Genomic DNA, 27,257 nt, shown 5'->3' with positions numbered 1-27,257 from the left:
TTTTCTGTGAATAAATGTTGCACTAGAAAACTGCCATAGAGATTAAGTTAGAAACCAATCTGTTTGCATACAGTATATATTTTTTATTTTTATTTTCCTATTGCAGATAACATAGATAAAACATGTTTAAGTGGGTATTGTTAAAAAAATAGAAATGAGTATGTTTGGCCAGACTCCTAATATTCTTTCCAGCACACCTTGGCCCTTCCCCACCCTCCAAGAAGAGGCTAGCAGTTGCATTTAGCATAGCTTTCCAGTCTGTAGTAAGTCAGAAATACAAATAATATTATTTTTGCATTATTTAGAAACATATGATGGTATGAAGTTAAAAATACATCATTGTTATCTTGGATTATCCATTGGCATGGTATCTTTCACACGGGTAATTGAATATCTGTGGCTATCTTCTAAGAAAAATATTAAGTTTCAGTACATACACAAAAAATTAAAACACTTGTAATTTACTGCATTTTGGTTTATTTAAACCTTACTGTCCATTTATATTTTAGAAACCATTTTGCCACAGTGCATTTGCGTGTCTTACCTGCAGAGGAGACTGAAGCTATACAGCAAAAGAAATATGTTACTGCAGCATCAAAACTCCGGTTCATCCCCAAAAGAAATGGATTACGACCTATAGTAAAAATGGACAGTTTTGTTGGCTCAAAAAAGTTTAGCAAGGGAAGCAGAGACAGGAAGGTCACTATATTCTATGTTGGCTCCCTTTTTTTTTATTTTTGCCATATGTAGCTAATGCCAAAGTAGTGTGTTTCTACAGTAGTATCTTCAAACCTAAACACAACATTAGTTATTATATCTAATTACTAATTTGATGTCAAATTAAGGTTGCATGGGGCATCTGATTTCTGGTTTATTATGACTCCAGTATTTCAGTCTACAACCGTACATGTTTTTAAAATGTATTTTGTTTTAATGTACTAATGTTGTGTAAAACACCAAAATTAAAATAGCTTTGTTTTGCAGTCTAAGCTGGTTTAGATTTCAAAGTTTTTTTTATTTAAACCTGTAACTGATTTTTCATTTAATTGCTCTGAACTAAAATAGCCAGTTTCTATCGACTGTAGTGAGCATGACCATTATGCCACTGACTTAGGGAATGGGTAAGATCTCCTTTTCTACATACAAATGTTGGAGGGTACAAACTCCCCAAGATCTAAGGCTGACAGGAGATGGGAAAATAAAAGGAGGCAATTTGTGTTCCTTGTGGGGTAAGGAGAGCTCGTAATATCATTATTGAGCAGCCACATCTGGCACATCTTAGATGTTGTTTGCTGGTTTCACTGAAAGAAGTGTACAGCTCTGACTGCAGGAAAATGTTTGCAATATAATAAATACAGAAGTAATAACCTTGAGGTTATTTTTGTGATGTTTGTGAGGAGTGAAGTACCGAGGCTTGTTGTGTAGCATAGCTGACAAAAAAAATAAACACAAATACAAATTCCTTCTCCTAATGCATTGTGGGTGTTAGAGATGATTAAAGACCCAAGTACACATCTTTTATGTCTGTAAGTAAAATCTAAATGTTGTGCAAAAGGTAACATTTTGAATCTGTTTTTTATTTCCCTTAGGCTCATTATTTCAACACTCGACTTAAAAACCTGTTTAGCGTTTTGAATTATGAAAGTACTGTAAACTCTAGTTTCCTGGGCTCCTCAGTGTTTGGGAAAGATGATATATATAAGGCGTGGAAGAATTTTGTTTCCAAAGTTCTTGACTCGAATGATAGACTACCTCACTTTTATTTTGTAAAGGTAAGTATGTTTCCAAGTATATTTTCTTTCTTCTATTCAAACTGATCTTTATTTGAACAAGAATGAAGATTTTAATTAATTGGATTTGTCTCTTCAACAGTGAACTATTAAAACTTTTTTATTAGCCATAAGCTGAGACCACGATTGTTTCAGTGAAAGCTGATTTTGCTACTAATTCTGATTATAGTGCAGAGAACTGTTTTTATTACATTCCTCTGTCTCCATAATGCTGCTTTTCTTTCTTTGTCTGGTGTTCTTTATTTCAATCCTCCATTCAGCTTTTGCTAAAATAAAATTATTTTGGCAGTACATGCAATTCTTAGCTCAGGAAGTAACCCAACTATTTCGAATTGTAGATGTGCTTTTAATAGCTTCTGGCATTTTGAGTGTAAGGGGAAATCAGATGATGTGAGCTGCCTACATTTGGGATTTTTTTTTTTAATGTAAATCTGGGGCTTGAGAAACTTGCCAGACACATTTTAGTTGGAAAGCTCTGTTGACAAGATGCCTGTTTGAAAGATGACAAAGATAATGAAGTCCAGGGGTAGTGTTCTGTACCTCACAACCTTTGCTACTGCCCCCCTTTCTTATTCAGAGGCTTCATTTTTCTTCTCTGCCTCCAGCTAATACATTTCTTGCATGGAGTTGAAGTTTCTTATCTGGCTGTCCTCCTATTCCTATTAGAACTAGGGCACCCCAAGTTCCTTCTGGAGCCTGCTGGCAATTGCAAGTAAAGTATAACCCCATGCATCTTTCTCTCCCATCCTTTCAAGACTTCTCTACTTAAGATGTTAAACACCGGTGACAGCTTACAGATAAGATGGTTCATACTTTAGCTGAAGCAGCAGAGACTCAAGCTCTTAGGGCGGAAGCTTGCAGTGTAGTGTGTCCAAACTCCACTCAGCCTGATGGTGGTAGTAGCTGCACAGTTTTTCAGAGGGAACTATCTTTTCTTATCTTTTGACTGTCTTATGAGAATAGCTGCTCTTTTTGCTTTTTGTGCATCTCATTGCTTTTGCGAGCAACTACAGTGAAACAGATTTTGTTCCTGCCACTTGCCCTGCAGGCCACAAGCAGCAGTGATACCAGCCTGTCAAATAAAGGCAAAGTAAAGTTTTGTTCCTTGAATAGAGCTAGCTGGAGTCACAGCAACTAGATATCTGTAGGCTTCAGGGGACATTGTACATATTGCTTTTATAGCCATAAAGTCTAGAAATTATTCTAAAAATAGAGACAAAACTGTTATAATGTATTTAGGTTGCTGAGTCAGACATTCTAAAGCTAAATCTTGAGTTTTAAGATTGCTTTACAACTGTAATTATGCACATGAGATATTTCTATATTCATTATCATATTTTTTAACAATGCAGGTTGTTATGCAACCTAAATCTAAGTATCATTGCTATCCCATATTAACAAAAACTTAAATGATGGTTTGAGCGTCTCTTTTTTTATCAGGGGAAGTTATTCCTTTCTGAAGAGTAAGAGAGTGGATTATTCCATATAAACAATATCAGGTCATTTTTCCTGTCTTTCTCACTGAATCAGACTAGATGGGTCAATTAACCTCTTCACACCTGTAAATTCTGTGCAGTGTATCCTTTTACTTTTTCTCCTCTACATAATGGCATTGGTGACAAGTAGCATAACATGGGAGTGAATAACATTTTTTCCTTCCATTTCAGGCTGATGTCTCTGGGGCTTATGATACCATTCCTCATGATAAACTGGTGGAAGTGATCTTACAGATCCTAAATCCTGAGGAGAGAACAACCTATTGCATACGACGCTATGCTGTGATTAAAATGTGTACAAATGGACAAGTCAGAAAATACTACAGAAGACATGTATGACTACTTGTTTGCTTCTTGACATGCTTCTGCACTAGTAATGTATTGGTATATACCTTTTTAAATAGCAAGTCTCTCTTTCCATTATGTTGTTACTACATGCAAAATATTACTTAAAATACATGGAAGGTTTTGTGATCAGGCCTCTTCCTTGGAGTGCCTATGCAAGGAGAAAAATCAGTGTTAAACTCTTTCTTAACGAGCTGCTATTGCCTATTTCTTGTCACAATAGGATATAAGATTGTGGTAACTAAGGACTTAAAACTTTTAAACAACTGCACCGTTTTATAGGTACGCCTGGAAGATAATATCTGGACTGACATTCTGGGTGTTTGTTTTTTCAGCACGGAATTTGGGCCATTAACTGAAAACATCCATTTATATCTTTCTCTGATACATAGGTTGCTACTTTCAAGGATTTTATTTCATACATGGGACCGTTTGTGTCCAGTCTGCAAGAGAGTACTTCACTGGAAAACGCCATAGTCATTGAGCAGGTAACCGTTAAAAGGTTCTCTCTATTTCTTCAGCAGTAGAAAGCCAATGAAATGTATTTCTTATTCATGTGTCATAGGTGGAGCTGGTAGTGTTAATGTTACCTATCACTGATGCTTGTGTTTGATATGCATATGTGACAGGTCTTTGATATTTAACCCTCAGGCCTTGGAATGCCTTTCTTTTGTCCCATGAAACTTCATTCATCTTTCGCTAAAACAGAATTGTAGTAGTACATGCAATAAAACAAAAACCCTTCAGATCCCTTAATGGATGTTCTAAAGCTGGGCTGCTGCTACTTCGAAATAATGATCAGTAAGATGGGCTTACTGGGAATGCCAGGGACCTGGGGGAGCAGGGAGAAGACCAGACTGGGCTCCCCCCACTTCTGGTCTAGCAGTTTATCACCCCCATGCTGGCAGGGCCTTGTGTCCCGTGCGGTCTCTCTTAGTTCCTGGGGGAGAGGGAAGGAAAGATGGGCTGGGTTCCAGTGTCCTTTCATTTCCCGTGGTCCCTAATCTGCCCCTCATTTGAGAAAAGAGCTTTTTCCCATGGCCAGCAAGTATAGTTATTATTTTTGCCTTTGCTGTTCTGCAGTGCCACCTGTTCAACTTTAAAACCTATTGCTCCCTCACTCTGTGGGGCTGGAGGACCTTAGAGTGTTCATAATAAAATGTGTTCATTTCCCTCCAAAACAAAATCAAGCATGTAAAACAGTGGTTCTCAAACTTTTCAGCCTCAAGGCACCACCTGGGAAATGCTAGCTCATAGCTTTCATTCATTTCTTGGCTACAGAAAAATAAGAGTAATTCTTGGGTTGCGAAGATCTCAGAAAGACCACACGATGGTTTAACTGTTTAAAATATATGCATTTATTTTGTGAATTGCACACTTAGAAGGATCTCACGACACCCTGGTTGAGAATCACAGGCTGAGCCATTAATGCATTTACTTCAACAAGAATAACATTTGGATTCAGAATCGCTGGTTGTGAATCACTGGTGTAAAATAACATATGTGTATGCACTCATATAACACCCTAAAACCTGCCTTAAAACCTAGGGGTACGTCAGATTTTTTTGGGCCAACACTGATGGCCGATTTTTAAGGAGCCATATCTACTGATCCAATTCCGATATGCAGCCAAGCAGCTTGGAGACCAGTCTTGGGCTGGTAAGCCTGGTTTTGGAGGGGGGGGGGGGGGGCAAATCGAAGCCCCTGTGGTGAGGGAGGGAGTGGAGCTGGGGCAGGTGCTGCTCAGTCAGGGCGGGGCACTGGAACGAAGTATGGAGGGGGCATGTGCCGCGCCCCTCCCCCGGATCTGTGTAGGCAAGGGCAGGCTGCCACTTGGGGCTGGGGCTGCGCCAGGCTCTTCCCAGTATGGGAAGGAAGGGGTGGGGGGAGGGGGCTGAGCCAGGGATGCGCTCGAGGCTTGTGGTGGTGGCACTGGGAAGGGGCTGGGGGGGAGGGGGTGTAGCCACCCCAAAACTCTCTGTAGCTCCCCTCCCAGTGTTGCTGCTGCCTGCCCCAACCCCCCTGCTAAGAAGAGCCCAGCCCCAGCCCGTAGCAACAGCCCACCCTCACCCTGCACAGATCTGGGGCTTGTCCAGCCATCCCCACCTCCACACCCCCTGGTTGAACCGCAGTGCCTGCCCTTCCCCACTCCCTCCCTCACCGCATGGGCCTCAGTCTGCTCCCCCCCCCCAGCCTACACCTCTTTCCTCCCTGTACCGTTCCCCCACAACAGACTTATTAGCCAGATGCTGCTCTCCAAGTTGCTGTGCTGTTTTCTTGGACACCTGCGTGCTGTGCTTCAGCTGCACACATGCACAGGGCATTTATCAGCCACATTATCTGTCACATCAGGCAAAAAATAATTTCTGATGCTCTCAATTTTCCCTATTTCTGTGCTAATCCAATATGGGACCAATGTATCAGTGCACCTCTGTTAAAAACAAAGTCGGGTCCTTGGAAATAAGAAAGCTCCACCTTGATGATTGATATGTGCTCATAAACTGGCAATCCGTCCTCTTCCTTCTGTAGCAGTATATTTGTTTCATAGCCATAGATGCCATTTACTCTTGCTGTACTGACAGAGTAGGGCTAAGGCAGTTGCAATGCCATAAATATGTATTTCTTAAGGATACACTTAAGAATTAACTCTGTATTTCCTGGTTTTATAGTGTTGTTTAGGAATCTGTAAACTCATAACACCTAGGTACAATTTTTTATAACTTAGAAATGAGTTTTTAAGTACACTTCAATATAGCAATACGTAAAATATCAATTAAGGTTAGCTGTATGGAAATATTGAAGTTTCTTTTATTCTGTCTTTCTAAGTTTGAACAAAGACAGCTAAGACAATTACGTTGACTGTTTTCCTTACTTGAATTCACTTTTATTTATTTAGGAAATGTTCTCTGCTACTTTTGATCAGTAGATGGCCCTGGATAAAAATTTTCTGTATCTTGGAGCCCTGACAGACATTGTTTGGTGTGATTAATGTAGCAGCATGCCACGCAGTCATCCAGTTTGTGGTGGGGCGGGGTGGGGGCCTCGCACGCAGTGGCTGCTGCCGCACCCCATGCTGCCTTCCTTTGGCCTGCCACATGGCTCCACAGGCAAACTCCACGGCCACATGGCTCCTCAGGCAAGTGGCTCAGGGCTGCGATGCCCCCCTGCAGGTTGCACACAAGCTGCCTGGCCGGCTGGGGTGGGGGGCTCGCACGTGGCACCATTTGCCTGTGGAGCCATGCAGAAGGCAGTATGGAGCATGGCCATGGCGACCGCTATGTGAGGCCCCGCCCAGCCGGCCAGGTGGCTTGTGTGTGGCCCGCAGAGGGGCACTGCTTCCCTGTGCTGTTTGCCTGCAGAACCACCATACCACCACTGCCGCGCCCCGTGCTGCCTCCCCGCAGCCAGCTGCATGGCTCTGCAGGCACAGCTCCTCAGCTGCGCGGCTCTGCAGGCAAGTGGGGCACGGCAGTGGTGCGTGGGGTGGTGGCAGTTGTGGCTGCCACGTGAGAGCTGCCTCCTCCAGCCAGCCAGGAGACTTGTGTGTGGCCTGCGGAGGGGCACTGCTGCTCTTGCCCCCCAGCCCTGCTCCTGGGAGCGGGCATAGATGCATGCTCCCCCCCTCACCCCACCCCCATTCTTGATCTGGCCCCCCCAACTCCTTCCTTCCCCCCCCCACACACTTACCTGGTGGTATATGTGTGTGTGGGGGGGCTGTTACGGGTGGAGTGAGGGGCACCAGCATTGCCAGGGAGGTTGTGGGGCTTTAATTTTAATAATGGAATTTGCGATTTTTTTTTAAATTTTTTTTATCAGAAAAATACCGCAAATTCTATCAGGGAAAACCAGGATCCCTGTTGATGTGTCATTAGGCTTCTCCCTGTTTTCCTGCTGGGCTATGGGTACTAATCCCCCTCACTCCTCCCTCTCTCCTGCCTGCTCTGCTGCCTTCTGATTCCTGCTGGTAGACTCCCTTCCCCACTTCCTTGCCAGACTGTGCCTTCTTGGAGCTAAAGGAGAACTAGTCAGCTGACTGGTTATCCCTGCACTTACCAGTCAAACGATTAATCATTTGACCTTTCACGTCCCTACGTTCTGCAGACTTGGGGCTTGTGAGCTGCAAGTTTGATGCTCCATGCAGGGGTCTACTTGAGACCTTTTACAAGATGGGTTGACTCAAGGATTCACCATAAAAATGACAGCCCATAGAGGCATATGACCATCCCACCACCAGCATTTTAGTAATTGTCATAGTAGAAATACAGTAAGAGTAGATGAAAAGGAATACCATTCAGTTGAAATGGCATTGGTCACAACAGACTTACCCATGCTCCTTTGATGAAGCTCCTTCTCAGGATATGCAAGGTCGGGGCTTGTACAGTCTGCAACAACCTAAACTGCATGGAACATCCTGGAGCTTCAGGCCCTGCACTGGGTACTGAGATCGTTTCTCTATTCCTGTAATTTCCTAATAACACAATATTCTTCCTTCTCTGACCTAATCCCCACCTGTGCCAGGTAGTGAATCCTTTTCCTCTCTTTTGCAGGAATTCCCTGTATATCTCTAATACATCCATCCTTCCCTCTTCCTTTTCTCCATGTCCACATTCCCAATTGCCTCTTAGTCCAGTCCTCCACTCCCCTCTACTTCCTCTTGCTTCTCCCAGAGACTCCTTTTCTGTTTCTAGAGTCCGCCTCTTCCATAATCCTTGGTCGATACCTCCTGAGGTAAATCAATGCTGTATTTTTTTTAATTCTGTATTTTGACAGTTAAGGTTTCACTAGTGATGAATAAGCTCTAAAATTCAAAACATGGACATTAAAAATTAAGGGGAAAAGTTTCCTATATTCCTTGTCTTTCATATTGTACAGATCCTTCAACTACTAATAACCCCTCCTTCCCACTTGAATACCCTGTGTATGCAAAACAAATGAAACTGGGATTAATCTAGTGCAAAACCTCTGTTCCTCTGACCTCCGGTGGTCTTGTACTATCAGATTGGCAGGTGTGCTTATTATATAAAACATGCATGTAGAAAGGAGTATTTGCTTCACTATTCCTAAGTAGTAACCAAGACAATTCCCCCACCTTGAGCATAGACACATGTCCAAAAGGCACCAGACCACCAGAGGTTAGTGCTGACTTAGTTAAGGAGCACTTGGAAGGGCTGGATGGGTACAAGTCAGCCAGCCTGGATGACCTCTATCCACGGGTGCTGAAGGAATTGTCCAGTATCATTGCTGAGCTGCTGGCAGGGCTGTGTGAGCTCTCATGGTGCTCCAGCCAGATCCCTGAGGACTGGAAAAGGCCGACGTGGTACCCATTTTTAAGGGGAGAAGGGATGAGCTAGGTAACTTTAGGCCAGTCAGTCTTACTTTTATCCCTGGGAAATTACTGGAAAAAATCATCAAAGAGAGCCTTTGTGAAGGCCCAGCAGGGGAAATGATGCTGAAAGGAAACCAGCATGGGTTCGTCACAGGTAGATCCTGCTTGACAAACCTTAAAGCCTTTTATGACCAGGTCACACACGGCCTTGACACAGGAGCTGAGGCTGATGTCACCTACCTTGATTTTAGGAAGGGCTCTGACACAGTTTTGCATCCTATTCTCAAAGGAAAGCTAGCAGACTGTGGAGTGGATGCCTACACAGTCGGGTGGGTGGCCAACTGACTTAGGGAACGTACCCAGAGAGTGGTGGTGGATGGGTCATTCTCAGCCTGGAAGGAGGTGGGCAATGGGGTCCTGCAGGGTTTGGTCCTTGGACCGGTGTTATTTAATATGTTCATTAGTGATTTGGACGAGGGTGTGGAGAGCACCCTCTCCAAGTTCGCAGATAATACCAAGCTATGGGGCAGAGTTAACACACTGGAGGGCAGGGAGCAGATACAGGCTCACCTGGACAGGTTGGATCAGTGGGCGGAACGTAATAGGATGCAATTCAACAAAGATAAGTGTAAGGTACTTCTAAGGAGGAGGAATCCCCGGCACACCTGTAGGTTCGGGGGTGACCTCTGCAGCTCAGCGGCTGAGAGGGATCTTGGAGTCATAGTTGACTCCAAGATGAACATGAGCTGGCAGTGTAACAAGGCCATCAACAAGGCCAATCGCACCTTGTATATTAGCAGATGCATGACCAACAGATCAAGGGAAGTGATGCTCCCCCTCTATGTGGCATTAGTCAGGCTGCAGTTGGAGTACTGTGTCCAGTATTGGGCACCGCACTTCAAGAGGGGACACAGAGAATCTGGAGAGGGTTCAGAGGAGGACCACTCACATGATTAGTGGCCTCCATGAAAGACCCTACGAAGGGAGGTTGAGGGATATGGATCTCTTCAGCCTTCACAAGAGATGCCTGAAGGGAGACCTTGTAGCCACCTATAAGTTTATCAAGGGAGGACAACAGGGAATTGGTGATGCACTATTTACCAGAGCGTCCCAGGGAGTAACTAGGAAGAATGGGTGCAAACTAGTGGAGAGTAGAATTAGGGTAGACATTAGGAAGAAATTTTTCACAGTAAGGGTGGCCAGAATCTGGAATGGGCTTCCAAGAGAAGTGGTGCTATCACCTAGCTTGGAGGTCTTCAAGAGGAGGCTTGATAGACACCTGGCTGGGGTCATCTGACCTCGGTCGTCTTTTCTGCCAGGGGCAGGGGGTCGGATACGAAGATCCATTGTGGTACCTTCTGACTCTACAGTCTATGAATCTATGAGTATCTGCGTATAGGAAGCTGTTTCTGTTAAGGGACTGTAGCTCTTGCTAAATGAAAGTCTTGTGTATATTCTGAATGCACAGATTTACTCAAAAATGTTGAACAAATTGCTGGCAGCAGTAGTGTGAATTAAGTGGGCTTTAAGGTATTTAGAAGACAAGTATGTCTGCGTGTGGGGATTATAAGAGGCGTGACACACTGGTAGTGTACTGTAGAATTACAAGTTATCAGGTATAAAGTACTGAAAGTACTAGGTATTATATTATTATATTGTAGTATAGTATTATATTATTCTAATAGTTCATACCCCACATTTTAAAGTAATCATTAGAGCTTTACCTGACTTTTTTGAGAAAAGGCATCTCTGCTTAAAAAAAACAAAACACAAATTTATGAAAAATGCAGATGTTTGTATATGTAGGAAGGTAACTATTGCTGCTTTTATTACAGATTTTCAGAGTTTGGTTGTTGGGCTTTATTTCAGGAGGTTTAAATTAATAACTGGAAATCACACTTAACTTGAAGAAATGCATTTTTTTTAGTTCAGATAAAATCCTGTATTTATTTGTATTTTCTTTTAGAGCTTATCTTTTAATGAGACAAGTTCCAGCCTGTTTGATTTTTTTCTACAAACGATCCGTAACAACGTCCTGGAAATTAAGGGCAGGTAAATAAGTTTGTGAAAGGAGGTATCAGCCAGTCTCTGCCTCTGCTCTGCCAACTGGAAGGTAGCTTTTTAACTCTTTCGTTAGATGAATATTATTTCACCTTTCTTCAAAATGTGGTTGTCATTTGAGTTTAGCTTAAGATGTGTAAAAACATCAAGTGTCGTGGAACTGAAATGTTCTGTTTCTCACACATGAAGAGGTACAGATTAAAAGCACATTCCTCTCTAGTTAGTAAATAAAAAAAACAGTTTCACTTCAAAATTCATGAATGTGCTTTGAAAGATATTTGAAAAAATTGATATGTTCTTAAGAGATTCAGAATGGCTACAAGCAATAACAAGGCAGGGTAAATTTGCACCTTACAGACAAACTAAATAAGAAATGTATTTAGTTCTATATGGTGCAGGTCTACCTTGCCTTCTGCCTGACTTCAGACTAAGGTGGCTAATCTCTTTAGAAATCATAAGACTTAATCAAAACAGATCTGCAAGCCTTGTTAAACTCTTCTGAAGTGTGCTAAATGTAACTTCCTTTTTCCAGTTGGTCCTATTAACAGAGGCAGACTAGAGGCAAAAAATACTGTTGCAGCAGTTATTAAACAGAGCAGTGACTATGAAACCTGAAGAAGAATGTTGTACATTGAAAGCTTGTCTAGCTTTATCCCAGCTATGCAGTTGGTCCGGTAAAAGATATCACCCTAAGAAATCCTTGTCTCTATTAAACAGAGATCAGAGACTATTAAGGCTGCAAATACTGTAATTGCTTGTTTGTGCTCAGTTTGTGCTCAGAAAACACAATGGCCCCTTTCCAAGGAATGTATTTCTGGCCACTAGGTGGCAAATGTGCACTTTATCTACAGAGTAAGTGTTTGCAATCCACCTGCTACTTCAGTCTGGGCTCAGTTAAAAGAGTGGTGCATGTTGGGGTGAAACGGGAGCTCTTTAAATTATTGACACTGGTCTTTGACAAACCTTGGAATAAGGGAAATGCTTAAAAAATAAGGAAGTGTGTGTGCCATTATTTAAAAAGGATGATTGGTAAGATGTGGGGAATTCTAGGCCTGTTAGCCTAACAGCTAGCCTGGGCTAAGCTGTGAAAAGACTGATAAAAAAATGCAGTTAGTAAAGAATGAAAGCATAGTAGCATAATTCATGGAAATGAAATGGTTTTTTTGAAAAATAGGTCTTAGCAAACTGACTTTATATTTTTTGATGAAATTGTGTGATCTATAGTTTTTCCCTTTTTGAGTCAATGTGTGTTGACTTATACTTTAATGCATTTGCCTTAGCAAGTACAACCTTTAGATTGAAAAAATAGCGCTGTGTAAAATCAGTTTAGGTCATATTAAAGGAGTTAAAACTAGCTAATTGACAGGTTGCAAAAAACACTTGTAAATAGGGCATCATCCTCCAGGGTGGTATTTTGTGTAGGATCTAGCAAGGGTCTGTTCTTGAGCAGGTGCTGCTCAATATTGTCAATGGTGATCCAAAAGAGGATGCAAAATCCTTGCTGGTAAAGGCAGAAGGTGATTCCGAGACACTGGTGAAAGCACTACTGAAAACATAGTATCTAATTTGTTGTCCATATTTATGATGGTTGTGGTGCTCAACTTCGTGAGCCTCTCATTTACATGGTTGAAAAAATATAGAAAATACCACGTTACCCGTAAGAAATCTTATGAAGATAAATTTGCTGAGGCTTGTGAAGCATGGTCTTGGCAGTATCAAAAGATCCTTGAGGAAATCAATAACCTTTTGTACATTATAAACAGGCATGGGCCACATACACTGAATGATGAGAATAAAACATATGGAACAACTTTCCTATGACAGTGCAGTTCAAGACTACCAGAATGCATACAGACAAGGGGGGCAAATTATGGTGGCACCTATGAAAGCTTGACTTCTTGTATGTTTCCACAGTCTAATTATTTTTTTAAGTAATTATACCTAACGAGAAATGAACAAGTGATTCATCTCCTGCACCTTCCTCCTAATGGTTGTTCAAGAAATGAGGAGCTTTCTGACTCATATGGCACGTCCTCACATGCCAATATAAGGCACTTTAGCCTGATTTAAGGGACATTTAAGGGTGTGCATCTACACATACATACCCTTAATGCACCTTAAAAATGGCATTTTTAGCCTATTCGCGCCTAAATTTGGTGGGAATAGCTAAAGCACATTAACACATGTGTAGATGCATTAAGGCACATTAGCGCTGTTTATGGACTGATTTGGAACCAACTTTAGTCCCATGTCAGTCCACGCATATGGAGTTAATGTGTGCTCGTGTAGACGCAAGTCTAAATTGCCTTCATACACATTAAGATAATGCACATTAAATTTAGGTATGCCTAAATGCTCATGTAGACATACCCATAGGCAGTTATATAAACTTTTGGTTTATATGTTTTCTCTAAATAAAGGTGCATTTACAGTTTTCATAGGAGTTTCATAGAGCTCAGCATTTTATAAATTATAATCAAATTAAAATACATAAAGTGTTTGGGTTTTTTGCAATTTTTGAGTTTCCTATCTAAGCTAGAGTTACTTTTTTCCCTGAAACTTTAACCAGTGTATGGGACCCTTTAATATGACATTGAACTCTGTGACACATGCAGCATTGTTTACAAAGGAATACTGATAGTAAACCATTACAATCAAGATATGTCTAAACATTATAACAAGGTTCAGGAGAAAAAATTACTACCTCCCTATATGTCCTTCAAGTTGGTCCAGTTCTAGTGCATTTCCAGGAGAGTTTCAGGCAAGGTGTTTTCCGATGTGTTGTCAGCATCCCTGTGTCACTCAGTACATGAATCTAGAATTTGTGACTGTGAGGTTCATATCCTTTCTGATTTTAGGTAAGTTACTCAGAGCAGTCTAGTATTCAGAAATGTGCTTTACTTACTGTTTTGATAGCCTATACCTATAACATTATAAGTTAATTTCTAGTGGCTAACTGAAGTTTGCTATGGCCAGTTTTGATTTACATATTTCTTATTTACTAGGTGCTATTTACAATGTTGTGGAATTCCACAAGGCTCCATTTTATCAACTCTGCTCTGCAGTTTATGCTATGGAGATATGGAAAACAAATTGTTATGTGGAATACAGCAAGATGGGTAAGGTACCATTTTATACTTGGTTTATTTGCTTATTCCAAGCTATATTATTCTGTATATTTGTTCTGAGACTTGCTTAGAGTTTGGACATCCACACGCACCTCTAAGTGAATTGTAATCCACACACCCTAGTTTAAAAGAAAAAATTATGGTATATTAGTTAATATTTGCTCAGGCCAACATGGGAAAGTATATTAAAAAGTCATAAGTATGTGTTACATTGCTCTTGATTGCAGGAAAGATGCATGCACGCTTCAGTGAGAGGAAGCCCCCTTTAATTTTTTTTTTCAAAGAGCTGGCATTGGGGAGTTATTGGTGGCTTGGGAGTTGCAGTCCCAGTATCCCTGGATTAGAATAAAATGCACCATGGTGGGAACGATCTCCTGTAGTAATTCAGAGTAATTTAGTGCCTAGACCTCTCTCATGGTAGGCTCAAACAGTTTTCTTGAGCACCCTGAATATTTGTGGAGTGACTGCCAATCACCTCCCCAATATATTATAGAGTGGTTTGAGAGTTTGCCTTTATTAAATCTTAATAAAATGATTGTGGAACCTTAAAAGTTTAATGTTAGTAGAATTTTCTCAAGCACCCAAACCTGAACCTGGAAATCCTCAAGAGAAGCCGTAAAGTAACTTTCGCTCTGCTATTTACTGAGATTTTATTCTTCCATAGTCTTTGTGTAGAGGATCCCAAACATGCATTGCCCAGTACTTAGTTGTATACTTTTTCATGCAGCAACATTAAACTGATTTGATATTTTACTATGCTTCCCTTTTCCCTTTCCATGAAAGAGCTCTAGTTTCACTAGTTATATGGGTAACACTCTAACTCTGCCCCTGACACTTAAACAGTTGGCCACCCTATTTAATCTTTGCCCCAAATCCTCCTAGCCCCTAGATAGTCTCAGTACCTCAGAGCCAGGATGGGTCACCATTTTCCATCTGTGGGCCAGAACAACCCACCCTGGTTAAGAGGTGGGCATGCTCTAGGATCCAATTACCACTGCTTGCCCTCTCAGCAGCACAGGGAAAATGCCTGCAGTTGACAACTGTCCCTGCAGCAGCATGGAGAGTGTGATCACAGCCAAACCCCACATCCCTTCCAAATGTCTCCAAATCCCCACTTCTGCAGGCTGGATCCAGTGTCTCTGTGGGCGGCATTCAGCTTCTGGGCTGTATGTTGACTGACCCCTGCCTCAGAAGGCCAGGCCCTTTCAAAGGAATGGGAATCAATTTCCTAAAGTATGTAATTTAAATATTGTCTTAAATGCACGATCAAGGATTTTTAATGCTACGTTTTGTGTTTTTTATAAGAAAAAACAAATCCATATGACAGCACAATTGCTGTATCATTAATACAGTTGAGCAAGTGGGTGACTTTTTGTTATAGGGTGAGGTAAGCGATATGGAGACAGCTGCAGCCTTTTAAGGATTGGCTCTAGTCTGTGGGTGCTTGTAACAGCATTTTCCTCTAGCCAAAGAGATTTCCTAATTTATAACTCAGTTGGAAAGGTTGTGCTGATACCAGGTTTTGAGCCTAACTATCCATCTTTCCTCTTTAAAAAATTGTTAGTAAAACTGTGAAAAATTGCATGCTGATCTTTGAGGTGAAATTGGCTTTATAGGATTTCTCACCCTTTCTATTAAATAGCAGTTGAGTGTAATGGGTAGTCAAAAGTTTACATGTTGATTTGATGGGCAGTTTGAGAGTTAAATGGCAGATCTTTTTAAAGAAGTTTGAATGTCTAAAGATATAGATAGCTGCTGCTGCTAGTTCTTTTTCTTTAAAAAAAAATCCTCCTTGGTGCCTCGCTACGTAATTTAAATATTTTTTTAGAAGTCTGGCCCTTACGCTGAGTTTTCAGAGAAATCTAGGATAATTTGCCTCCCTACTTCCTTTTGAACTTACACACAGAACAGATAAGATTTAGTACTGGACAGAAAGCCTAGAAAATCTGAAATTCTCTACCTAGAAGAAAAATAATAGAACTGTTGACAATACGATATACTCCTCCAAACTGATCAGTGAGCCTTACATTATGTTCTGTTTATGTTGCCATGAAAGTGATATGTTGTGACTGCATTTGATGTTCTTACCCAGCTACCTGTATGGGCCCATGCATTATGGCAGACTACAAGATATTCCTTGATTCATGAATTCTGTAGGGGTGAAATGACCTTATTAAAATTCAGTGCATGTATGTAAAGAAAGTTTGCAACCCTACTGGTGCCTTATAAAAAAAAAAAACAAAAAAAAAAACCCTGGGGGAAGATAAAGAAGGGTATTTTAATGGAAATTTTATATTGTCACATTGGATATCGTGTTGATCTTTTATGAGTTTACTGAGAGAAACTGAGAATTATAATAGTCCATAGCTTGTAACTTTGATGAAAAACTGAAAAGAAGAATTTCCAAATTAAATAATGATATAATATATTTATATATTTAATTTCAGAGTGCTTATACGGTTAATTGACGACTTTTTGCTGGTCACTCCTCATTTATCACAAGCCAAAGATTTTCTGAGGTATGTCATCAAAGACATGTTTCAAGTATTAATATTCCTTAACTAGCGTTCTTTAACTCCCTTTATAGAAATAGATGCATTTTATTGATTAATACTCATGTACTATAAGAAATACATCTTTTTATACAACCAAATACACTCCCCCAAATACTTGTACATAAGGACACCCTTGCTGCAGTAGGTATGCATGCACCTTAAGCACACAAGCTCAGAGAACTTCTACCTCAGGAGTACCCTTACAATGCACCCTCGACCTCATGCTTCATGCCCCAGATAATGGGCAAAATATGATCCTTGCTTTTCAGCTCCTCTCAGATGCTTTGGATTGATCTACATAATGAGGCAGGGGTTCTCTGAACAGAAACTCTTGCATCTAATGAATATTTCACCAGAAAAGGCTTTATTTTGCCTTTTTCTTTTCTAACCATCTAATTTTGTGTGAAATTCCATATACACAGTGACCATATTCTTAAAATCAGAACTGGAACACTTACATAGGGGAGAATTGTATTTATTTTTTTAGCACTGTAAAAAACAAACAATGAAGATAAAAGTCCATATTTTTTTTTAATCTGCTCTTGCAGATTTAGTGTGTTGCATTGCTTGTGATTTTGCATCAATCAGACAGTTTTTCAGAGGTTTTCCCCTGCCACTTAAGAGTGTTGAATTTATTTATTTCAAAACACCAAGCATGTGCTATTAATGTCCCCCATTAGTTTAGAAAAAAAGAAAGAAAAGAAAAGCTTTGATTATATTTATGTTCACTTTAAGTTTTGGGTTTTTTTTCACTGCAAACATTGCACCTACATGCTTGATCCATTGTACTGTTCATTCCTGGTAAACACAGAGCACATGTTTCTTCTACTCTCATGCTGGTGTATACTGGTACATTACATTGCATTACTTGACATTTCCTAGCTCTCTTTCGGTTACCTATGCCACTGTTGATAAAGAATCCTTTGTGGCCTTTAGTTTAATTTTAAATTAAATCTACTTTACCTTCCCCCAGACCTTCACTCTTCTTCAGGTTTTTGTATTGCGCTATTGGGGCAAAGTTTTTAGTTGCCTACACCCAGAGGGGAAGGGGACATGCATTAATTGGTACTACTGAGTGAGTTATATTCATGCTCCCTTCCTACTATGGAGAAGAGTAGAGGTAACTTTTAAATTTGACAACTGTTTACACCATGCTACTGTATCCAGGATCTGCTTCTGTGTTGTCTTTAATAGACATTATAGCTTGATATTTCTGCTAATCTGGTATTTGTGGTTTAAACAAGTGTAGAGTTAAGGTTTCAATGGTTCTAAACACTGAAAATGTTTCTGTTGCTATGAAAGAGAGAGTGAACCAGATGTTAAGGTAGTTTTCAGAAGTGTTTAAACAAACTTAACCTGCTTGAATATTTTTACATTGTGCATATTTTAGGACTTTCTTTTATTAATCACTGTAACTTTTTATTGACAGGGTCTTTTTTCATAGATGTTAGGGTCGGAGGGGACCTCAATAGATCATCGAGTCCGACCCCCTGCATTGGCAGGAAAGAGTGCTGGGTTTAGATGACCCCAGCTAGATGCCTATCTAACCTCCTCTTGAAGACCCCCAGGGTAGGGGAGAGCACCACCTCCCTTGGGAGCCCGTTCCAGACTTCGGCCACTCTAACTGTGAAGAAGTTCTTCCTAATGTCTAATCTAAATCTGCTCTCTGCTAGCTTGTGGCCATTATTTCTTGTAACCCACAGGGGCGCCTTGGTGAGTAAAACCTCACCAATTCCCTTCTGTGCCCCCATGATGAACTTATAGGCAGCCACAAGGTCGCCTCTCAACCTTCTCTTGCGGAGGCTGAAGAGGTCCAGGTGCCCTAGTCTCTCCTCATAGGGCTTGGCCTGCAAGCCCTTAACCATACAAGTGGCCCTTCTCTGGACCCTCTCTAGGTTATCTACATCCCTCTTGAAGTGCGGCGCCCAAAATTGCAAGCAGTATTCCAACTGCGGTCTGACCAGCGCCCGATAGAGGGGAATTATCACCTCCTTGGTTCTGTTCGTCATGCATCTGCTGATGCACGATAAAGTGCCATTAGCTTTTCTGATGACTTCGTCACACTGCCGACTCATGTTCATCTTGGAGTCCACTAGGACTCCAAGATCCCTTTCCGATTCCGTGCCACCAAGCAGGTCATTTCCTAGGCAGTAGGTATGCTGGACATTTTTCCTCCCTAGGTGCAGCACTTTGCATTTCTTCTTGTTGAATTGCATTCTGTTGTTTTCTGTCCATATGTCCAACCTGTCCAGGTCTGCTTGTAATTGTTCCCTGCCCTCTGGTGTGTCTACTTCTCCCCACAGTTTTGTGTCATCCGCAAACTTGGACAGAGTACACTTCACTCCCTCGTCCAAGTCTCTGATGAAGACATTGAAGAGTATCGGTCCACCCACCGGACTGTGTAGTCATCCGAGTCACAGCCTCTTAACTTATTCACCAGTATGGGGTGGGATACCGTATCGAAGGCCTTCCTGAAGTCTAAGTAAATGACGTCAACCCCTACTCCTGCGTCCAGGTGTTTTGTAACCTGGTCATAAAAAGAGACTAGATTAGTCAGGCATGATCTACCTGCTACGAACCCGTGCTGGTTTCCCCTCAGCATAATTTGTCCTGCTGGGCTCTCGCAAATGTGAGCCTTGATAATTTTTTCAAAGTATGTTTTTGTACTTTTGCTTAAGTACATTCCGCTTTTGGCATTTATGGCTGTATGTGCTCAGCTAAGGACTTTATGCAGGGGTTTTCAATCTTTTTCAGTCTAAGTATTCCTGGCGGCTGGATGCTGAGCAGGAAGAGGGAGAGGGGTAGCGCTCGCTGGACGCCAAGGGGCTGGAGATGGCAGCGCGCAGTCAAACGCTGTGCCGTGGGGGGGGTGAGGAGGGGGGTGGTTAGCACACAGCTGGACATGGAGCAGGGAGGCAGGGACTACAGGCAGGTGGGGACAGAGCGCTGCTGCTTCCCAGGAGCAGGGACAAAGAAGCTCACCGGGCTGGGCTGAGGGCAGCGGCACCCCTCTGTTGGGGTGGGGAAGCTCACTGGGCTGGTGTGTGACAGCAGCGGCTGCCGTGTGCAAGCTTCCCTGCCCCGCAGAGGGGCGCTGCTGCCCTCATCTCGCACCAGCCCTGCTCCTGGGAGGCGGTAGCACTCGGTTCCTGCCCGCCCATGCAAACCCCCTAGGACCTGTCCAAGTACCCCCAGGGGTATGCATACCCCCAGTTGACAACCCCTGCTTTATAGCAACCTTCCTTGGTATTTTGTAATATTTTCTTTTGCATTTTTTTCCCAAGTTTCTCTTGTTGCGTGCAAGTTCTTTCCAGTGTTTTCAGTAACCCCAAATATGTACAGTAATTGGAGTTTGTTTTTCACCAGCATGTAGCCATAACATTTTTGCATCTTTTTGGACAAGTTTCAGGATAACAATACCTCTCTTGCAGTTCATTTTTGCTAACGTCTTATTGTCTGATTTAGGACTCTGGCAGCAGGAATTCCTGAGTACGGCTTCTCAGTAAACACTGGTAAGATGGCGGTGAATTTTCTAGTTGATGATGATGATGATATCCCAGGATGTTCCCAATTCAAACAGTTACCAGATTGCCGTATGTTCCAGTGGTGTGGTTTATTACTAGATACACAGACCCTTGAGGTTTACTGTGACTATTCCAGGTAAATGTAGATGCTGGATAAACTTTCTAGTATGAATTAATACATGTTATCTGAAATATGCAGGTGAATACCAATATATGGTACTGGTGAATTCACTGCAAAGTTAATCTGACAATTTTGCTTCTTGTGTGGTATATTAGAACACTCTTGTGCCAAACAAGCTATGTTAATCTTCACCCCATTCTGATCTACTAGTTCAAATCTGACACAGGTCATCATAGAAAATTAGGGTTGGAAGGGGCCTCAGGAGATCATCTAGTCAAACCGCCTGTTCAAAGCAGGATCATCCCCAACTATATCATCCGAGCTAGAGTTTTGTCAAGCCAGCCCTTAAAAACCTCCAAGGATGGAGATCCCACCACCTCTAACTTGTTCCAGTGCTTTACCACCCGCCTAGTGAGAGTTTTTTCCTAACGTTCAGCCTAAACCTTGGTTGCTGCAACTTGAGACCATTGCTCCTTATTCTGTCATCTGCCACCACTGAGAACAGTCTAGCTCCATCCTCTTTGGAACCCCCCTTCAGGTACTTGAAGGATTTTATTAAATCCCCTCGGTCTTCTCTTCTGTAGACTAAATAAGCCCAGGTCCCTCAGCCTCTCATAAGTCATGTGCCAGAGCTCCTTAACCACTTTCATTGCTCTCCACTGGACTTACTTCAGCTTGCCCACATCTTTTCTGTAGCGGGGGCGCCCAAAACTAGACATAGTACTCTAGATGTGGCCTTACCAGTGCAGAATAGAGGGGAATAATAATTTCCCTCAATCTGTTGGCAGTGCTCCTACTAATGCAGCCCAGTATGTTGTTTGCCTTCTTAGCAGCAAGGGCACACTGTTGGCTCATATCCAGCTTATTGTCCACTGTAACCCCCAGGTCCTTTTCTGCAGAGCTGCTGCTTGGCCAGTCAGTCCCTGGGCTGTAGCAGTATATGGAATTCTTCCATCATAAATGCAGGACTCTGCACTTGGCCTTGTTGAACCTCATGCAATTTCTTTTGGCCCAATCCTTCAATTTGTCAGGGTCTCTCCTAGCCCTACCCTCCAGCGTATCTACTACACCCCCCAGCTTGGTGTCATCCACAAACTTGCTGAGGGCTCAATCCAAACAATCTTGCAGATTCTTAATGAAGATATTGAACAAAACCAGCTATGGGACCTACCCCTGGGGAACTCTACTTGGTACCACCTGCCAGCTAGACATTGATCCATTGATTACTACTCTCTGAGCTCCATGATCCAACTAGATTTCTGTCCACCTTACAGTACATTCATCCAACCAACTCATATTTCCTCAGCTTGCTTGCAAGAATGCTGTAGGAGATGGTATCAAAAGCCTTGCTAAAGTCAAGGTATGTCATGTCCACTGCTTTCCCCTCATCCACAGAGCCAGTCATCTCATCATAGAAGGCAGTCAGGTTGGTCAGGCATGACTTGCTCTTGATGAATCCATGCTGACTGTTCCTAAGCACTTTCTTCACCTCCAAATGCTTGGAAATGGATTATTTGAGGACCTGCTCCATGATTTTTTCCTGGGACCAAGGTGAGTCTGACTGATACATAGTTTCCTGGATACTCTTTTTTTCCCTTTCTTAAACATGGGCACACTATGTATGCCCTTTTCCAATCGTCTGGAACCTCCTCTGATCGCCACAAGTTTTCAGAGATAGTGGCCAGTGGCTCTGCAGTCACGTGAGCCAACTACCTCACCACCCTTGGATGCATTGCATGCACCCCAGTGGACTTGTACATGTTCAGTTTTTTTCTAAATAGTCCCTGACCTGTTCTTTTACCACTGAGGGCTGCTCATCTTCTCCCCAAACTATGCTGTGTGATGCAGTAGTCTGAGAGCTGACCTTGCCTGTGAAGACTGAGGTAAAGGCATTGAGTATTTCAGCAGTAGGTCAAGAAGAGCATGGCCCCTAGTTGGTCTCTCCAATACTTGTACCATGAAGTTGTCTCCAATGGTCTTTAAAAACTTCCTGGATTTCCTGTGCACTGGTGTATTGCCCTCCCAGCAAATGTCAGGGGGATCGAAACCCCCCCATGAGAACCAGGGCCTGTGATCTGGAAACTTCCAGTAGTTGTCTGAAGAAGGGCTCATCTATCTCATTCTGGTGGTCTATAGCAGACGCCCATCGCAACATCACCTTTGTTGTTCTCCCTTCTGACCTTCAACAGGCGTATCTCCCATTTCATATTGGAGCTCTGAGGAATCATACAGCTCTTTTACATATAGCGCAACTCCTCCTCCTCTTTCCTACCTGTCCTTCCCAAACAGTTTGTACCCATCCATGGCAGTGCTCCCATCATACGAGCTATCCCACCAAGTCTCTGTTATTTCAGCCACACTATAGGTTGTGTCAGCTGTTATCGTCTGATGGTCACATGGTTTCCAGTACTTAGTTCAGTTTCTATGGGGCAGATGTGTTGGACACTACAACAACTCCATGTCCACAAATTGAGTTATTTGGTGTCTAGCTCACCTGCTTAACAAAAAGGCCAAGGACTGAACAGATTGTGCAGCTGGATTAAATTTGCATGAGCTGTGAAACTAAACATCTTATCAGCTTCAGTAATATTCTTTCAGGGTACGTGTGTAGTATAAACCACAGAGTGGTGGAGAGATACTCAAGCCTAAGCCTAAACTTGATGATACTAAAGGCAATCTAGCCACAGCAGAATTTACTGTGGGCTCCTTTACCTTGCTGAGAATCTGCACAGTTGCACTGAAATCTTAGGAAAGCAAACAAAGAAATGATTTCTCTCAGTAAGTACAGGGGGACAGAAGAGCAAACAGCAGGAGAAGAGTTATTTAAGTTAAATGACAATGTTGTTATAAGAATAGATGGGTGAATTTGAAATTAATTCAAGCTGGAAATTAGAGGAGGGTCCTAACCATCAAAACAGTGAAGTTCTGTAACAGCTTTTCAGGGAGCAAGTGTGGGCAAAATTAGAACTGCTTTTAAAATGGAGCTTGATCAGTTTATGGAAGTGATTAAACATTGTGATCACAGGGGGCCAGACTCAGTGGATCTAGGACATCCCTTCTAGTCTTATATTCTTGATAGTTATGAGTCCACTTGATGGAAGCGTCGGAACATTAGGGTGCTACACGTGAGTTTCCTTGATATGTATGCTTTGCTTAAGCAGGTGGGATTTTAGGGCTATTAGTTGTTGTAATAAGCTTGTTTCAGGTTCTTCTCCAGCATATCTTTTTAAAAGACATCTAATTTTGAATTAAGATTTTAATTCACTGAGAATTATTACATCCCTTGGTAAATTGGTACAATAATGAATTAAAGCCCAGTTAAGAGTTTCACCTTATTTCTAGGTTCAGAGCACTGGGCAGTGCTCAGATATAGATATTTGATCTTGCTATGCCTTTGCTAGATTAATTACCCCTCTGCCATCAGAAATCTCCTCATAATGGTATATGTAGACATTGATCAACACCTTTTTAACCTTCTCTTTTGATTAAGCTTAAAGCTTAATCTATATAAAGCATCTCGCTATAAAGGTAGGGTTTTTAGATCTCAGGACTCTTCATAATGGTTTTCTGAACCACTTGCATTTTTGTCAATCTTTTCAGAGGTACAGACACTATAGTATATCACAGTATTCCACCTAATTCCATATACAGAGATAACGTAAGCTTGTTGCTTCTGCTGGATCTTCCCGTTTATATATCCATTACAGTCTGTGTTCAAAGTATGGCCTGCATTCTTTGTTCATAGATATATATTGTTATATTTTGCCTTATTTGGTGTATTCTGTATTAGTAATCTCTTAGACTGTTTAACACTTCCTTGATTTTGTGTGCGTGCGGGTGTGTGTGTGTGAAAGTGTGACCTGCAATCTATTGGTGCATGGAGGAAAAAAACAGCTAAAGCCTTTGTCAATAATTATATTAAATCTCAAGAATAGGTCTCAGAGAGCCCACCTAGAAATACTCCCACTAGAAGGTGAGTCCCTGCCTTGGGACCTCAACTCACACTTGAAATAGTACTAAATAATACAACCTAATACAGGATGAGTAGACAGGCAAAATGACCATGATAGTCGGAGGATGTAAGGGAGATGAGAAGGGCTGCTATACCAAAGGGAAAAAAAAGTGTTCTGAGTAGTTTAATCTGTTGCTTGCAATTTATGTGACTAATAAACTGGTAAAAAAGGATTATGAGGTCACATAATGTGTTAAAACCATTTTGTTAATGCCTTACCTCTTTTCTTTGCAGTTATGCATCTACTTCTATCAGGTCAAGTCTTGTCTTCAATTCAAGCAGAACAGCAGGGAAAAATATGAAATCCAAACTGAACACAGTTCTGAAGCTCAAATGTCATAGTTTATTTCTGGATTTACAGGTGAGAATTTAAAAATAGGTGTGTATGAATATTTTGATTCATGGTTCAAAAGCACTTCTAATTGTCTTTAGTTTTGGTGCTAATGACTAATTCAAGAAGATGCTGTGTGTAGCTGGAAAGTGGCTTCGTCATGCTCAGAAGTTAGTAGAACTGAGTCTTTACAGTAATACATGCTTATGTGATATCAGGAATCTTTAAAGGATGGTATAAAATCTTATTTCCCTGGTACCTGATTTTAAGTTGCAGAATTTTAATGAAGTACACATTTTTGGGAACACTCTGTAGGGCATACCAGTACAGATTTACTTATTTTTTTGTTCTGTTTTGTTTTTTGTTTTATTCCAGATCAACAGCCTTAGAACAGTTTTCATGAACGTTTATAAGATATTTTTGCTGCAGGCCTACAGGTATGCCTTCAACTTCTGCACTAACTCCATATCTTTCAGGACTGTTTTCATGCTAAAAGAAGTTGCTGTAGGTTGAGAAAAATATACCACAAGAGTTTACAATTATAGATTTTGCAGTGAGTGATATAATTCTTTCTAAAGTTTTTCTTAAAAATATTTCCGTCCTTGTAAAATGTATGATAAAGGAGGTGCCATTATACTGGAGTGTATAGTTAGACTATGCTTGAAGCAAGTCAAGGGGAAAATCATTATGATTTTTAAAGTTTTAAGTGTCTATAAATGTCCCAGAGAAGAAGGAATCTGGAATGGAATACTGCTTTGCTCCATTAGGAATACCAGAAAACATATCAGTCATTAACCTGATTGTGTTGAGAACGCTATGTCTTTTGAAGAACTACCAGGACTTTGACTTGTATTCTTTTTCTCTGACCAAGGTTTAATTCTTCCAAGTTAACTGCAGATTCTTTACTGCTGATAATTTCTTAATTACTTTATAAGTAATCAGGTATAGTTGTTCTCTGCAAACATTTGCTGATGATGAAGTTTTGATTTTGTTCAAGGGTGAATGGAAATGATTAATAATTGACAGCCAGCTGAAAAAAGGACTTTTAATCCTGATGCATTGAACGTTGGTCTTCACCCTTGCATACGGGGTGGGGCAAGTTGAGGGCAATGGGAAGGAAAGGCCAAAACTTCAAGAATGGGGGACAAGGTAGTACAGGCAGTCCTCGACTTACAGCGTTTCACACTTGCGGCGCTCCACCATTTACACCCATGTTATTACTTACGGCGCTGGATCCTCGCACTTACGGCACTACAGGGAAATTTACAATGAGAAAAAGAGGGCAGCAAAACAAACATCCCTGGATCAGCTTCTCAAAAAACCATCAAGTGGCCCTCAGTCTCCCCAAAGAAGCCCTTCTGAATTCCATGACCCTGATGAAGGTGTTCCTTCACCTTCTGATTAAATAAAATGTTATGTGATTAATTACTGTATTGCCCTGTTTAATTGATTTATATACAGTACACTTTAGAAAGCTTTGTACTGTACAGTGTATATCATTTATAGTTGATTTAAATATGGTGTTTATGATCATTTCTATAAAAAGTTGGGCATCAGGCCCTTGGTCAGGAACGTCACCCCCTATTATAACATTGTTTCTATGGGAAGATCAGACTCAACTTGCATTGTTTCAACTTACAGCACCTTTTCCAGTAACACAACCTGCCGTAAGTGCGAGGACTGCCTGTATCATGCTGCCTCACTAGAGTACAGAAGTCTCTTTGCAAATGCCATTTGGTGGGACCGTTTATACCATCTCCTTGTAATTCTGATAAACTGAGTCCTTTTTTGTGTATGTGTCCAGTTCTGCTGCCAGTCTTCATGGTTCTCACCACCAGACCTATTCCATTTCGGGTGGCTGTAAGTGGGAAGTGGCATGATGATAAATGCATTGTATTCCCAAAACATAAAATTTATAGCTGAAAAACTATGGCATATAATCCAGGATTTTTGAAAAAAAAATTCATTGCAAAGAAAAAAAAACAACAACAGCTATCTCTTTTCACTCTGACTTATGGATCTAGAAACAGGATTTCTAAAAGTTTAAAAGTTGTCAGAAATTGCCATATTGGTTTGTTCTTTCCTGGCAGATCCATGTGATCCTTTCATGGCTGAGATCAGGTGCTTTTATTTTCCAGGGCTAATCAGATAATGATATGGCCGGAGGGGTGGGGTTTGTTTGTTTGTTTGTTTGTTTTAATACAACATTTGTATGATTCCACCCTATCATTTAGTTGGGTGTGTTGGACCACTGCACTTGGCATTCATGCTTGCTTCTAGAATTTAGTGAGACCATGGTGTATTTCTGTTGTACTTTGTCATATATTGCCCTACAAGGACTATTAATTTAAATAAGGGGGAAATAAAAAAGAGAGAGGGGTAATTAGCTTTCAAGAATTCTTCTTTCCTGCGCTAAAAGTCAGTGGCAGTATACTGCACTTCACTAAGTTATTGGGCAAACTATGCCTCTGAACAGCTTGTGGTTGTGTATCAGCTTTAGTTATTGTATGTTTTGGTGAAGCTGGAAGACCACTCAGTGATACCTGCATATGCTCATCATCCTTTTTT

At 41.4% G+C, this 27,257-nt stretch overlaps 1 protein-coding gene across 4 annotated transcripts in view; it reads left to right on the top strand.

Annotated features, from left to right (window-relative positions):
- TERT (telomerase reverse transcriptase) overlaps window positions 1-27,257 on the top strand; it is a 58,175-nt gene that overhangs the window by 12,926 nt on the left and 17,992 nt on the right. For 2 of the 4 annotated variants that reach the window (XM_019491089.2, XM_014595193.3), the window contains exons 4-13: window positions 510-699; window positions 1,590-1,772; window positions 3,458-3,619; window positions 4,024-4,119; window positions 10,924-11,009; window positions 14,024-14,137; window positions 16,594-16,665; window positions 20,167-20,361; window positions 24,593-24,719; window positions 25,065-25,126. In XM_019491089.2, coding sequence (XP_019346634.1) covers window positions 510-699; window positions 1,590-1,772; window positions 3,458-3,619; window positions 4,024-4,119; window positions 10,924-11,009; window positions 14,024-14,137; window positions 16,594-16,665; window positions 20,167-20,361; window positions 24,593-24,719; window positions 25,065-25,126 — 1,287 coding nt within the window. Of the gene's footprint in view, window positions 1-509; window positions 700-1,589; window positions 1,773-3,457; window positions 3,620-4,023; window positions 4,120-10,923; window positions 11,010-14,023; window positions 14,138-16,593; window positions 16,666-20,166; window positions 20,362-24,592; window positions 24,720-25,064; window positions 25,127-27,257 lie in introns of those variants that run through there. The other 2 variants (XR_002091351.2, XM_019491090.2) reach the window with 2 other exon arrangements.

Source organism: Alligator mississippiensis, chromosome 3 (assembly GCF_030867095.1).
Source record: "Alligator mississippiensis isolate rAllMis1 chromosome 3, rAllMis1, whole genome shotgun sequence".
Taxonomy (NCBI): Eukaryota; Metazoa; Chordata; order Crocodylia; family Alligatoridae; genus Alligator; species Alligator mississippiensis.
This window is presented reverse-complemented; position numbering and strand designations above follow the sequence as displayed.